Genomic DNA, 12,909 nt, shown 5'->3' with positions numbered 1-12,909 from the left:
CATGAACACGAGCCGTGGAGTAATCTCCGAAGACGACTTCATGGACCTTAGTAACGAAGAGCTTCTTGAAGGTTTTCAGGACCAAAATGTCATCAAGGTAGAACGAATTCTAATCCGCAGGAATAACGAACAACTTCGAACAAAGCACATTGTACTAACCTTTGGTACCAGTGTGTTGCCTAGTACAGTGGATGCAGGCTATATCAAAGTACGTGTAAGGCCGTACATTCCAAATCCTCGACGGTGCTTCAAGTGCCAGAGGTATGGGCACGGTTCCCAGACATGCCGAGGACGGCAGACTTGCGCGAAATGCAGCTCGAACGATCATCCATCAGACACTTGCGACTCATCTCCACATTGCGTGAACTGTGATGGAAGCCATCCAGCCTACTCTAGAACGTGCCCTAAATGGAAGAAAGAAAAAGAAATCATTACACTAAAGGTCAAAGAAAATATAACATTTCACGAAGCAAGGAAACGTCTGTCATACTTGAATCACACGAGCTTTTCCGAGGTGGCGCGACGGGGGGCAGCGTCACAAATCTCTCGGGAGTCTACCGCGGTCACTGACAGTGGCCCGGTAATCACTCCGCCTGCCCCCCTGGTGGCTGCAGCAAATGCTGCTCCATCAACATCGAAGGTGGACCTGCCGACTCCAGTCCCGCAGGTTCCAAAGCTAATCCGAACTCCACGGCCTGGGACGCGAGTTTCAGCGCCTAGTTCACGATCCTTCAGCACCTCAGAGAAGGTTATGGAGGTCGATCAAAAATCCCCGGCGTCATCGACGCCGAAAGATCAGCGCTCTCAGGAGCGCGCTAGGAGAGAGAAAATTCCTGTAACTGCTCAAAGAAAGGGACCGGTAACCTAAACGGTTACCGCCCTTGTATACATATCCATCTATCTTTACTACGTGCTCTTGAACACAGACAACAAAAATCTTTCTCAATATGGCTACACAAATAATTCAGTGGAATGCCAGGGGCCTATTTCGCAATCTAGATGATATCAAAGATCTGCTAGAGGAATATCAGCCACGACTGTTCTGTGTTCAAGAAACACATTTAAAGTCTACACACAAGAACTTCTTAAGGCAGTACATCATTTTCTGTAAAGATAGAAATAATGGTGATTCTTCTTCAGGTGGGGTGGCAATCACAGCCCAAAAGTCTGTAGCATGCCAGCATGTATCACTCCAAAGTTCATTTGAAGCAGTGGCTGTTCGGGCTATATTGTTCAATCAACTTATAACGATTTGCTCCTTATACATATCGCCTGATGAACGGTTAGACATTGCAGAATTTGAAAAGCTGATTGACCAGCTTCCTGAACCTTATATAGTAATTGGAGATTTTAATGCTCACAGTCCATTTTGGGGTGACTCAAGATGTGATGCGAGAGGACGGGCAATAGAAAAGTTCCTTCTTTCATCTGGAGCCTGTCTATTTAACAAGACAGAGCCAACTTTTCACAGTCCTACACACAACACGTATTCATGTATTGACTTAGCCATAGGGTCAGCATCACTTCTTCCACACCTGGAATGGAGAGTTATCAGTAATCCATATGGGAGCGATCATTTCCCTACACTCCTAGAAACAACAAAGTGGCACGATGGACCAGCTTACCCCAAAAAGTGGAAACTTCATAGTGCAGACTGGTCGAAATTCAGAAACATATGTAAACTGTGCCTGGAAGATGTGGACCACCTAGGTGTAGAAGAACTGGCAAGCTACATCACTGAGCATATCCTCTGTTCTGCTAAAAACTGCATACCTCAGTCCTGCACATATAAAGTCAATCCAAAGCCGTGGTGGAACAGAGACTGCGAAACTGCAAAGAAACGGCAGAACAAAGCATGGAGTAGATTTTCACACTATCCAACCACAGAAAACCTAATAGAATTTAAGCGGTGCAAAGCAAATGGCCGCCGCATCCGCCGAACATCCAAAAGAGAAAGCTGGTCACGCTACGTATCCTCCATAAACTCATGCACGGATGTTAGTAAAGTATATAACAGGGTACGTAAACTAAAAGGTCAACGTGCAAATCCTTTTCCTCTCATCCCTGGCTCTGGCGATACAATAGAAGATCAAGCAAACACTCTTGGTCAGCACTTTGAAAGAGTATCAAGTTCGGAAAACTATTCCGAAACTTTCTTAAAGCATAAAAGAATAGCAGAAAATACTCTGCGCCCAAACAAGTCATCAGAAGGGTACAATAGACCGTTAACATTCCATGAACTAAAGCTTGCCCTAGGTTCTTGTGGTAGTTCGGCTCCAGGTTCTGACACAATAACTTATGAAATAATCAACAATCTGCCTTATGAGACCCTAAACTGCATCTTAGGTCTTTACAATAAGATTTTTGCAACTGGTCATATACCTTCGTCTTGGAAAGAAGCAATAGTCCTACCAATACTCAAACACGGCAAAGACCCTTCCTTAGTTAACAGTTACAGACCAATTGTACTCACTAGCTGCTTACTCAAGGTATTTGAAAAAATGATTAACCGTCGCCGTGTGTTCTTTTTGGAATATAATGGTATATTGGACCCTCGCCAATCTGGCTTCCGAAGAGCGAGGTCTACAACCGATAATCTTGTTCTCCTTGAATCATATATACGTGATGCATTTGTACATAGCCAATACTGTTTATCTGTATTCTTTGATCTTTAGAAGGCATATGATACTGCCTGGCGATACGGTATTCTGCAAGACCTGTCGTCCTATGGAATTTGTGGTAGTACGCTGAACCTTTTGCAAGATTACTTATCTGAAAGAAAGTTCCGCGTAAGAATTGGTAATGTACTATCACGCACTTTTATCCAGGAAAACGGTGTGCCACAGGGAGGAGTGCTAAGTTGCACACTTTTTATAATCAAAATGAACTCTCTCCGCTCTGTTATACCACCCACGGTGTCTTATTCTGTCTATGTGGACGATATCCAAATCAGCTTTAAATCTTGCAACTTATCAATATGTGAACGCCAGATACAGTTGAGTGTTAATCGGCTGACGAAATGGGCAGACGAAAACGGGTTTAGATTCAGTGCCGAAAAGACTTCCTGTGTGCAGTTTTCTAGACGAAGAGGGGTATGTCCGGACCCCTGCATTACGATGCATGGGAGAAGCCTCGTTATAAGAAAAGAACAAAAATTTCTGGGTGTAATCTTCGATACCAAGCTAACCTTCATGCAGCACATAAAACAGTTGAAGCTGAAATGTCTTAACACCATGAACCTTTAAAGATTTTATCTCATCAGTCGTGGGGAACAGATAGGCACTGTCTCCTATCTCTTTTTAAAAGCCTTGTGTTGTCACGCATAGATTATGGATGCATTGTTTAACAATCGGCCTCAAAGACAACGCTTAAGCTACTCGATCCTGTATATCACTTGGGTATCCGTCTAGCGCTTGGTGCCTTTCGGACGAGCCCCGTCCAAAGTCTGTATGCAGAATCGGATCAGTGGCCACTGGATTATCAACGTACATATCTGGGAGTCACCTATGCAATAAGAATCATGCCACTAAAACAACATCCATGCAAAGCACTCATAAGTGATCAGTCCACAAATCAGTTGTACCTAAACAGGCCTTCACACACCCCGCCGTTTTCGCTGGCAGTAAAATCTATTGCGGAAAAACTCGGAGTAGTTTTCACAGATCTACAGGAAAGCGACAATGCTGAACCCATTCCACCTTGGGAGCAATGTCCTGTCACTTGTGACTTGTCCTTTAGAGAGCTTAAGAAAAAGAGTTGTCCAAGTGCCCTCATCCAGCAACATTTCATGGCTGTTGAAGACAAGTACAGATCCATTGCACTTTTCACTGATGCTTCAAAGTCTGCAAATTTGGTATCATGTGCAGCCCATGGCCCAAATTTCTCCAACTCTAAAACCTTACATAAACACAGCAGCATCTTTACAGCGGAAGCGTATGGTATCCTGATCACTACTGAGTATATAGTTCAGCACAAGATAGAAAAGTCTATAATATACACAGATTCCTTAAGCGTTGTCACAGCCCTGTCCTGTGGCAAAGCAAGCCGAAACCCTGTAATTAACCAGCTCCTTAAACAGATTCATGTAGCGCATAAACAAAACCTTGCTCTTGTTGTATGCTGGGTGCCAGGCCACTCTGGGATCGCAGGCAATGAAATGGCGGACAAAAATGCTGGAGAAGCGGCTCATCGGGGTACAATTGATGTAAGTTGGGTACCTGGTGTGGATATGAAACCTGTGGTACGAAAGGCGCTCCGTAATCATTGGCAAACTGAATGGGACAAGGAAGTTCAAAATAAGCTGCACCTGCTCAAACCGCAGTTAACCAAATCCTTTCCACTGAAGCTTAATAGACACACCGAAGTCACCCTGGCACGCCTCAGAATAGGACACACTTATGGCACACACAAATACCTCTTGACAGCAACTGACCCACCGACGTGCACACGCTGCGGTGAGAACCTAACCGTCCTACATGTCCTCATTCAATGTCCTGAACTTCACCGACACCGATTGACTCATTTTAGAGAACTCTACTCACACCATATACCACCCCATCCCTCGATGTTCTTATCAGAGGATGCACTTTTTAATTTTAAAAGAGTGCTTAATTATCTTGCGCAAGTTAACTTTCTCAACATCATCTCATACCATCCTAACCTTCAGATTGCGCCTCACAGGTGAGGCACAGTCTGATGCACAAAAGTATGCCTGAGCTCTTGCGCTTCTTGCGTAAGCAAGAATTGTACACCAAGGGACTTGGACAATCCAGAATAAATTAACATGTGTGCCTGTAGCAATTGTTTTTAAAGCCCTATATTTATCTTAGTAATTATTTTAGAATTCATCCACTAGTATCTAAAGATCTTACGTGTAGGCCTCTATACAGCCTTTATTTTAAATCATAGTCCTAATCTCACAATTTTACTAAACCATAACACATGTACTGGCGCTCTTTGGCCTTAGATGCCCTTGCGCCATTAAACATCAATCATCATCATCATCACTTAAGCGCGGCATTCCCGCTCAGTGATAGAAAAGTTCCGCCATAATGACGAGGGAAGGTGACTGGCATAGCAATCACATATCCTTGTCCATTTTAGCGGTGGGCGAGTGCTGCACCTACTCCATGGCCACTAGCACCTGTATGAACTCCGCTAGCGGCAGAAGGGTCCAAATACGCCAAAGCGGACGGTGTTGTAAGCAAGCTAATAAGGGTGGTGAAGCCAACAGTTTGCTCTTGGCCCCATAAGAAGGGGGTGTCCTTTTAAATTAACGAGTAACTAGCTGGGCAACGTCACTGAGATAATGGAAGAAGCGATGGAAGTAAAAACGTAAGTCGACAAACCTCCGAAATTATTTAGCTGGGTGGGGAAGAACAGCCTCTTTTACGGCACGCACATTGTCGGGTCGGGATGTACACCACTAGCACTAACAAGAAAACCACAAACGAGGATGTGGAGTTGAGTGAACCGACTCTTGGACGAGTTCAATGTAAGACTGGCTCACCAGAACACACGAAGAATTATTGACAGGTGAGTGAGGTGGCTCTCGGAGGTAGGGGACAAGCCGATGACATCGTTCATACAGCATAAGCATTTATATAATTTATAGCCGATGTGGAGAGAATCCGTCATCAGCTCGTAGGTTGCCGTAGCCTCATACTGACTGAAATGCAAAACCTTGAGATGGTAGAGTCTATTTGGTGGGACGAACACCGTCTTCTCGCGGCCCTGACATTGACAGGAATCTTAAAGTAGCAGGTCCACGGAAGAAAAAAGAAAGGCTCAACCGAATGTTCCCGCTGAAGAAGACAAGGTCGATGCACATGGTGGTTCAAGATTTGATATTCAACCGGATGAGCTGATGCATTGGTCCGGACGTCGCGGAGTTGTCAAAGTGAGAGATCCTTGCGTTGCTATGAAGGAATATTGTCGACGTGATGTGGGGTCAACCTAGCAACACGATGTGTTCGAGAAGCTACGTTAGGTAGGTGAGAGGGCGATAGCACGTCAGCTAGAGACTCACTTCATTCGAATTGAAACGCGATGCGAATGTGGTATTTCTGCAGCCGAAGTGGCCCAGCAGCCGATGCGACCTGATGGATCTTTCAGCACTGAGAGACAGCACAGAGCATGATGCTAGGTGACCTTGTCAAAGAAGCTTCATAAAGACCGGTGCATTAAGGCTCTAGAACTATTGCTTGCCTTTCTTCCCTTGCGTACTTGCATTGATATAGCCATGGCCAGTGACCGCACAACGCCAGATTAAAAAGAAAATATATCGCCCCCTTCTCGCGGTCTTCTGCACACAGAGGCACTCTGCAACTTGGCCTGTAGCAGGGTAAAATATATTGAACAAGATTTGTTTTCTCAATTGAGAGTACATGTTATATAGGCTACTTGAATGAAAGGTAGAGTAAAAGTGTTTTGACTCTATTAAAGGAGCTTTTAGGCTTTGTGTGCTCAAGAACAGTCATTGTGGAATACCGTTACTGAATTCGACTTCAAAGAATTTTATTTTTCTAGCCATGACATGATTGCGCTACAAGGAGGCAAAAGGGAGTCAGCTCTTTCAGGTAAGTTTGTGCACACCTGCCTGATCTTTTTAGGTTGTGTAAATTGGATCGTGTGTGGCACCTATTTAGGGTTAAAGTTTTTAGCGAAATTTGACTATTTGATTCAGCGAGGATTCAACCAGCACATTGTTCTTAAAGTTTATAGTTATGTGGACGATTTGCTTGTCCATTTATTTGTTCCACATAATGACATTAGTAGTGCAGTAACTGAGCGTGTGTTTCAAACAATGCTCGCTCTCGTTATCTTTCACAATGAAACTTCCTGACAATAGCACACTCCGGTTTTTAGATTTAGCGCTCTATTGTAGCTGGTACGAACATCTTTGTTGGGAATATTTGCCGCGTTCTAAGAAGGCCATTTTACCGTTTGACTCCTCTCACTATAACTGGTAAAACGGGATATAGCTTCATCGTCCCTCAATTCATCCGGGACCATAGCTTTAACGTACAATTAGCACGTCTGAAAGCCTCGGGATTGCCTTCGAGTGTGCTAGTCCCAGCGGGTTCAACACTTTTAAAGAGCTTCCAGGCTCCGCCCAATGCTATGCCGCGCTAAAGACCAAATAAGTTTGTCGCGATGCCATATGTCCTCACGATTTCACTGAACCTAAAAACGATGTGGCAAAAAGACGGCGTTGACCTCGTCTTTACAGATCCTCTCAAGCTTTCTCTGTTGTGCACCCTTGCAAGCGGCCATAGGAAGAACAAGACTTGTGAAAAGAAACACGCGAAACCTCTCGCGTCCTGTGCCACCGAAGTGGTATATAAGATACCACATTCTGTGAAATTGTTTACATTGGGCAGACGGGGCGCTGTCTGAATGACAGGCTAAGAGAACATTCTTCATCTTTAAAGGCCCTGAGCAACTCCGCGCACCTTCCTGCGCACTGCAGGGATTGTGGCTGTAAACCCCTTTTCGACAAAACCCAAATTATAAGCAGATCTCATGGCAGACTCGAAAGAGAAATTCTCGAGGCTTGTCAGATTCACGCTCATGCTACCCTCTGTATTAGGGCCCCGTCAGTGCATCGGATAGACAAGGAATTTACGTTCCTCGCGCTTGGCAGAACTTTATACGCCCCCTCCTCTGTGCCCCTCCCACAGAAGTTTTTTTTGGAATGACTTCTGTCAGGCTACTTGCACGGGCCGTTGTTGCTATCACCTACACTATGCTGCCATTATTGATGTAGTGATGCATGCCTCGTTGTTAGGTTAATTTTATATAAAAAAAATCAAAACATCCTTTTCCAACAATTCTTGATGGCAGCGCATGCGCAATAACGTTACTGGTGGTTTGTCTCTGGAGATATGCTTAGTTGCAAGTGAGCGTCTCTCATGCCGACGTCTCCTTTTTTCCGCAATGCTTCTGCACTCCCCTTTGCAAAAACCGTTAAGACCAATGCTTTACACAGCTCAGTTATGAATGCACTCAGTATGTGCCGCTATTTAATGAACCACTTTCAAGCATGACTAGCTGAGCATGTGCCACTGAATGTGCTGCAAGCAAGACAACAATCCTTATCGTTCGCTGGCACCGGCACGCCTTGATTCTCGTCTCGGAGGCAACGCGCAGACTTCTCAGCCGCGTTACTAGATGGCGCAGTGTGTGCGTAAAGAATCGCAGAAAGAATCCGAGTTGCCACGTGACGCGTTTCTACGTGCTTGCAAGCACCGGCGTGCCATGTATTACGGAGGCCATACGCAGGTGTCGGTACAGCGGCGCACGATGGTGTCGAATGTTTTTAAGTTGGCGCGCAAGAACAGTCCCAAACTGCAGTAGACGCCTCTGAACACGTTTGACTGTGGCAATACGCTGTGTCGCCATATTGATTTATTGCCAACGCGTTACCGCAGACAGTCGTCGTGAGATGGGTTCCGCCACAATTTACCGAGATTGTGGCAATCTGCTCGAATTCAAATCATGCATGCGAAAACTTGCAGCACTTGGTTCATTGCGAAATGGGTCTCCTTTCACGGTAGCTTGTAGCCAAGTCCTAGGTCGTTTTACTGGCTACATCGAAGATTTGGGAGGAGAACTTGAAGGGGTATTGAAATACTTTACGTCTTTCTGGAGACGAATACATTTATTGGACGGGTCGTAACGAAGTGACATCCTCCAGCGTTCTACTGTACAAGGACAGAAATGGAATGTAGAGGAAGTGGGCCACACTGGACGGAGGGCCTGAAAAGCAGAGTAAATTGAGGAACATACAGATCCAAATCGCGAGCCGAGACAAGCGCTGCACGAGCGTGTATGAAATTCACGTGTGGCTCTAGAATACAAGAGTTTGGTCGATTACTAGCCCGTTTTTTCTGAGCAACTGATTCCCTAGTATGTGCTAAAACAGCCGTAGCCTGCATTTGACGTGTACTTAGCGAGACAAAATCACGCCGCGCATTATTTTGCGTTTCACTAACATCATGAACTGAATATTCCACAAATACAAGTGGAAGCGCATATATTTTTAGGTACTACGCATCGTCATCATTATTAAAGTATCCCAGGTTGGATACCAGGCGGCATCCAAGAAGACAAAGAACCATGCGGCTATATTAATGTCTATGGTGACTGATAGTCGTACCTGGTGTCTTTTTTTAATTGTGCAGTAATTTAATGCGTTTCTTTCAGCTTTACCTAAAGGTCATTCTTAAAGACTACGCAGTGTCTAGGTAATAATTAGGGCGGAATTTTGTGTCATTGTACTGCAGCAAGAGCGGGTAACTCCTCAAAACTTACCTGTAATTGGGTATGTTCTGAGGCATACCTTATGCTGTTGTATTCATAGCCTCGGGTATTTTGTTATCCAAGCTGATTTATGAATGGGTGACTACGACCACAACACAGAGAAATGAAGCTATGGACGGCTCGTCTAAATGCGTACTGTTTCCGCTAATGAATGTGTCACTGGTGGCAAGCACTTTGAGGCATGGCGTCGGCACCATTGATAATTTGCTTATTCGCGGAATAAAAAAGCGTCACAAGAGATTTTGCCATGAGCCAAACTGGCATGGCGGGAAGATAGGGAGGAGCAAGATAGCGGAACTCGCTATTCCTGAAATCGGGCGGCTGTTCAGAAGACGTTGGATTGGATTGGACAAACTTTAATAAAGGTCCAGCAGGACACACGTCAGCGCGCAGTGAGTGTCTCCTCAGAAGACGTTACTTGCGCTTTCGTACTGAAGCGAGAAAATTGGACGATGTCTGCGCTGAGTAACAGCACATAGAAATACGAAGAATCTGTGATGCGTGTGGACTCGGTAGAAATAGCGTGGCGTTTCTGTCAACCGGGACTTAAGTGGGAGTGCAGCGTTATACGTCCCACCAAATACGATGTAGATGCGCTTGTATTGTCTCCATTATACGTACAAAAGAACTGTTCATGTCCGATAGTTTGGCGGGATTACCATGTAAAGCGCAAGAGTAGAGCCTGTTAAAGAAGGAGCATAGAGTCTTCGGGCATCCTTCCTTCATACTTCATCCTTCCTTCCGCTTTCTGCGATTTGAAGAACCTGATCACAGTTACTATGCCACAACGAAAGCTAGGGGACGCGTTGACCAGGATGAATCACGGTCGAAGGCAGCGCGTAGATAGCGTCAACGTGTCACTTTTTACCGTCACTAGAAATTGGGTAGGAGCGCATGAACTATCGTGTGAATGCGATGACAGCCCAATTTTCTGCAGCCCAGTTCGGTCCCTCATGATCTATGTGCTGTGATACAGCTCGCAGAAGACGTGTACGCGCTTGCAGCTGCGTGCTAATTTTATCATTCTAGAATATGATCAAGAGTGGCCGAATACGCCAATCTCAATATAAGTGTGGACTTTCTGACGTGGTCAGTGCGAAATCTCCTTAACGGTGTTCATACAACTCACGTGCCCCCACCCAAATTGGGTATCGGTGTAAGTAGGCGCAAAACATCGATGAGGGCTTGGTTCTCACAGTCGAAATGTTAAAAAGCATTGAATGGACAAGAACCTGTCTGTGATAGCAGGTGCTCCCAATCGAGCTTATTTTGTATGAAAACAAAACAACAAAAGAGAACGGCGTTAGACAGTTGAAATACCAGGAATTAAGAAATGAGAACCTTATTAACGCCTACAAACGCATGGTAATACACGTGAAACGAGGCTTTAGGGATTTAGTTTCATGATTTAAAACTGATGGCGATGCCTACAGTTTTGTCTACTTTCATACCACGTAACGTGTAACCTCTTTCACGGTTTCATCTTTATACTACTGCAAGCGTCACAACGTTTTTGTCATGTAATATTTTTGTTTGTTCACTGCCTCTTTCACAAACAATGCCGAAATACAAATGCCATATCAGGTTGGTGCACAGTGTGAAACGTTTACGCAGTTATGTCACAAGGATGAAGGCAATGTATGATGCTTGTAGAGGGAAGAATCTATTGAAAGGTGTATGCGCAGAAAGGTACGACGCGTATCAAACAAAATTTAAGGATTCTGTACCTCTGCTGTAACAGTGATAAGCCATTCTGGGGTATCGGTACGCCCCAGCGTCAAATAGGGAATGCCTAAGTAAATATTAAGTAAACCAAGGAATCCTTTAAATATGATTCCCTATACCATTGCCAAATCGGTGTGTTTTAGAGATCCCTGCAAGCCGATATTGTATATTGCGGCTTTATGTAAAGCGTTATTTTTGTTTGTCACGCCGTACGGAAATGCTTTCTCAAAGTACAAGGGTTATACTGCCCATTCGCTAGTGCTTTCATCTGGCACACATATAGCTTTTGTATGCGCAAACATACCCGCCGAGATAGTGACTGCCTCACCGTACCCAGCAGCCAGGTTGCACTACAAAACTGGGGTCGTAGGCAAGAAAGCGTTGATCTAGCCCTTTTTAGAATGTTTCCGTGAAACCACGCGGTATTGAAGAATCCTTGACAAATTTCAGTACTCCTCTATCACAGAAATTTTTCTGCATCCCTGAACCACGGCAGTGCAGATTTAAATCACAGGTGGGGGTAGTTTTTGTAATAACCACAATCACTCATTACCGAACATTTGTAGATGCGCGATAGAGCGAATGGTTATTTATTTCCAAGTGTAATGAGCCGATATTACCACATTGCCAGATACAGCTTCATGTACACATGCTGCAACTGTCGGCGACATCTCTCTAGCGGCAAGGCCTGAAATGCACTACCCTTTCAACAGAACATCGTCAACAGAACTTTGTGGTCAGAGTCTGCTCTCAAACAATATCGTGTTCACTGAACAATTCATGTAATCGTAGCGAATCTTCTTACTGCAGTATTCATTTCTAATGGTTTGAAGTAAACGCAAAACTAAGCACTAAGAGAAGGGATGGAGAATGAAGTGCACTACACGAGCTGTGTGCAAGGATGTTCGCCTACAGGTTATATCTGTATTCCCATAACCACTCAGTTGCACTTGAACTTTTTTATCGTATTTTGATTGATAAGTTCATTTCTAGCTTTGTTGCTTGAAATATTACATATTGCTGGGGCAAGAAACGTTGAATTCAATATTACGTGCACATGTAATAAGGGAGATCATAATACGAATTTGTGAAGTAGAGTTTTGAGATAAGGTCATTTGCCACTAATGTTGTAAGCTTTTGAGCAAAAAAGGGCAGCTATAAACAAAATACAATAGTTACACTCGTCATGCTGAGAGGCTTTTTGTGTGCGTGACTGCATAACAGGTTTGGCCTCTGTCACAATTGGCGAAATTTAATGCACTGCTGCTTTGACTTCTATGAAGAGATTTGCTTATTGAGAGGAGCCTGTGCACAGTTTACTTGGGCTTGCCGGAGGGTAGCGATGCCTCCTGGGACAATTTAGTGGGCCTGTTGAGATTATAGAATGTGCACATGCGGGAATATAGTCGATATCTGACCGAAAAATGTTGGTTTGTTGCTTACAGGTTTTGCCTTTGTTGGGTCTGCCTGCTTAGCCTCACGACAGCAGCTTGGTGAAGATACTGCGTACAGTTACCGAGGAATTCGAATAATGACCCACGAGATTGCGCACACGTAAGCTGCTTCCCTTATTCTACCATGCTAATTGCATACTTCGCTCCTACATGTGAGCAGCGCTTAAACATTGATTGGAAACGTGTGAAAAAAAAAATGCGGATGTCACGTACTCCGGGAATTGATGTAAGCGAAACTTCCTGTAGTGCTTGCGCTAACTAACGATAATTGGCGGGGACCTTGATGGTTAATGCTTAAGCTATTGAGCACTTTGAACAATACAAGAGCGGTGAGGTGATGATGTCCTTGTGGGCACCACATGCGTTTTTCCACGTCGCACAAAGAACAGGCAGCGACACATATTTC

The 12,909-nt window shown here is 44.5% G+C and overlaps 1 protein-coding gene across 1 annotated transcript in view; it reads left to right on the top strand.

Moving 5' to 3' along the window:
• Positions 1-12,909, top strand: part of LOC126533597 (venom metalloproteinase antarease TserMP_A-like) — a 72,886-nt gene that overhangs the window by 51,039 nt on the left and 8,938 nt on the right. The window contains exons 10-11 of the mRNA XM_072284671.1: positions 6,529-6,578; positions 12,495-12,603. Of these exons, the coding sequence (XP_072140772.1) occupies positions 6,529-6,578; positions 12,495-12,603 (159 nt within the window). The remainder of the gene's footprint in view (positions 1-6,528; positions 6,579-12,494; positions 12,604-12,909) is intronic.

Source organism: Dermacentor andersoni, chromosome 10 (assembly GCF_023375885.2).
Source record: "Dermacentor andersoni chromosome 10, qqDerAnde1_hic_scaffold, whole genome shotgun sequence".
Lineage (NCBI taxonomy): Eukaryota > Metazoa > Arthropoda > Arachnida > Ixodida > Ixodidae > Dermacentor > Dermacentor andersoni.
The sequence above is the reverse complement of the archived record's forward strand: the minus strand, read 5'-3'. Positions and strand labels throughout refer to the sequence as shown.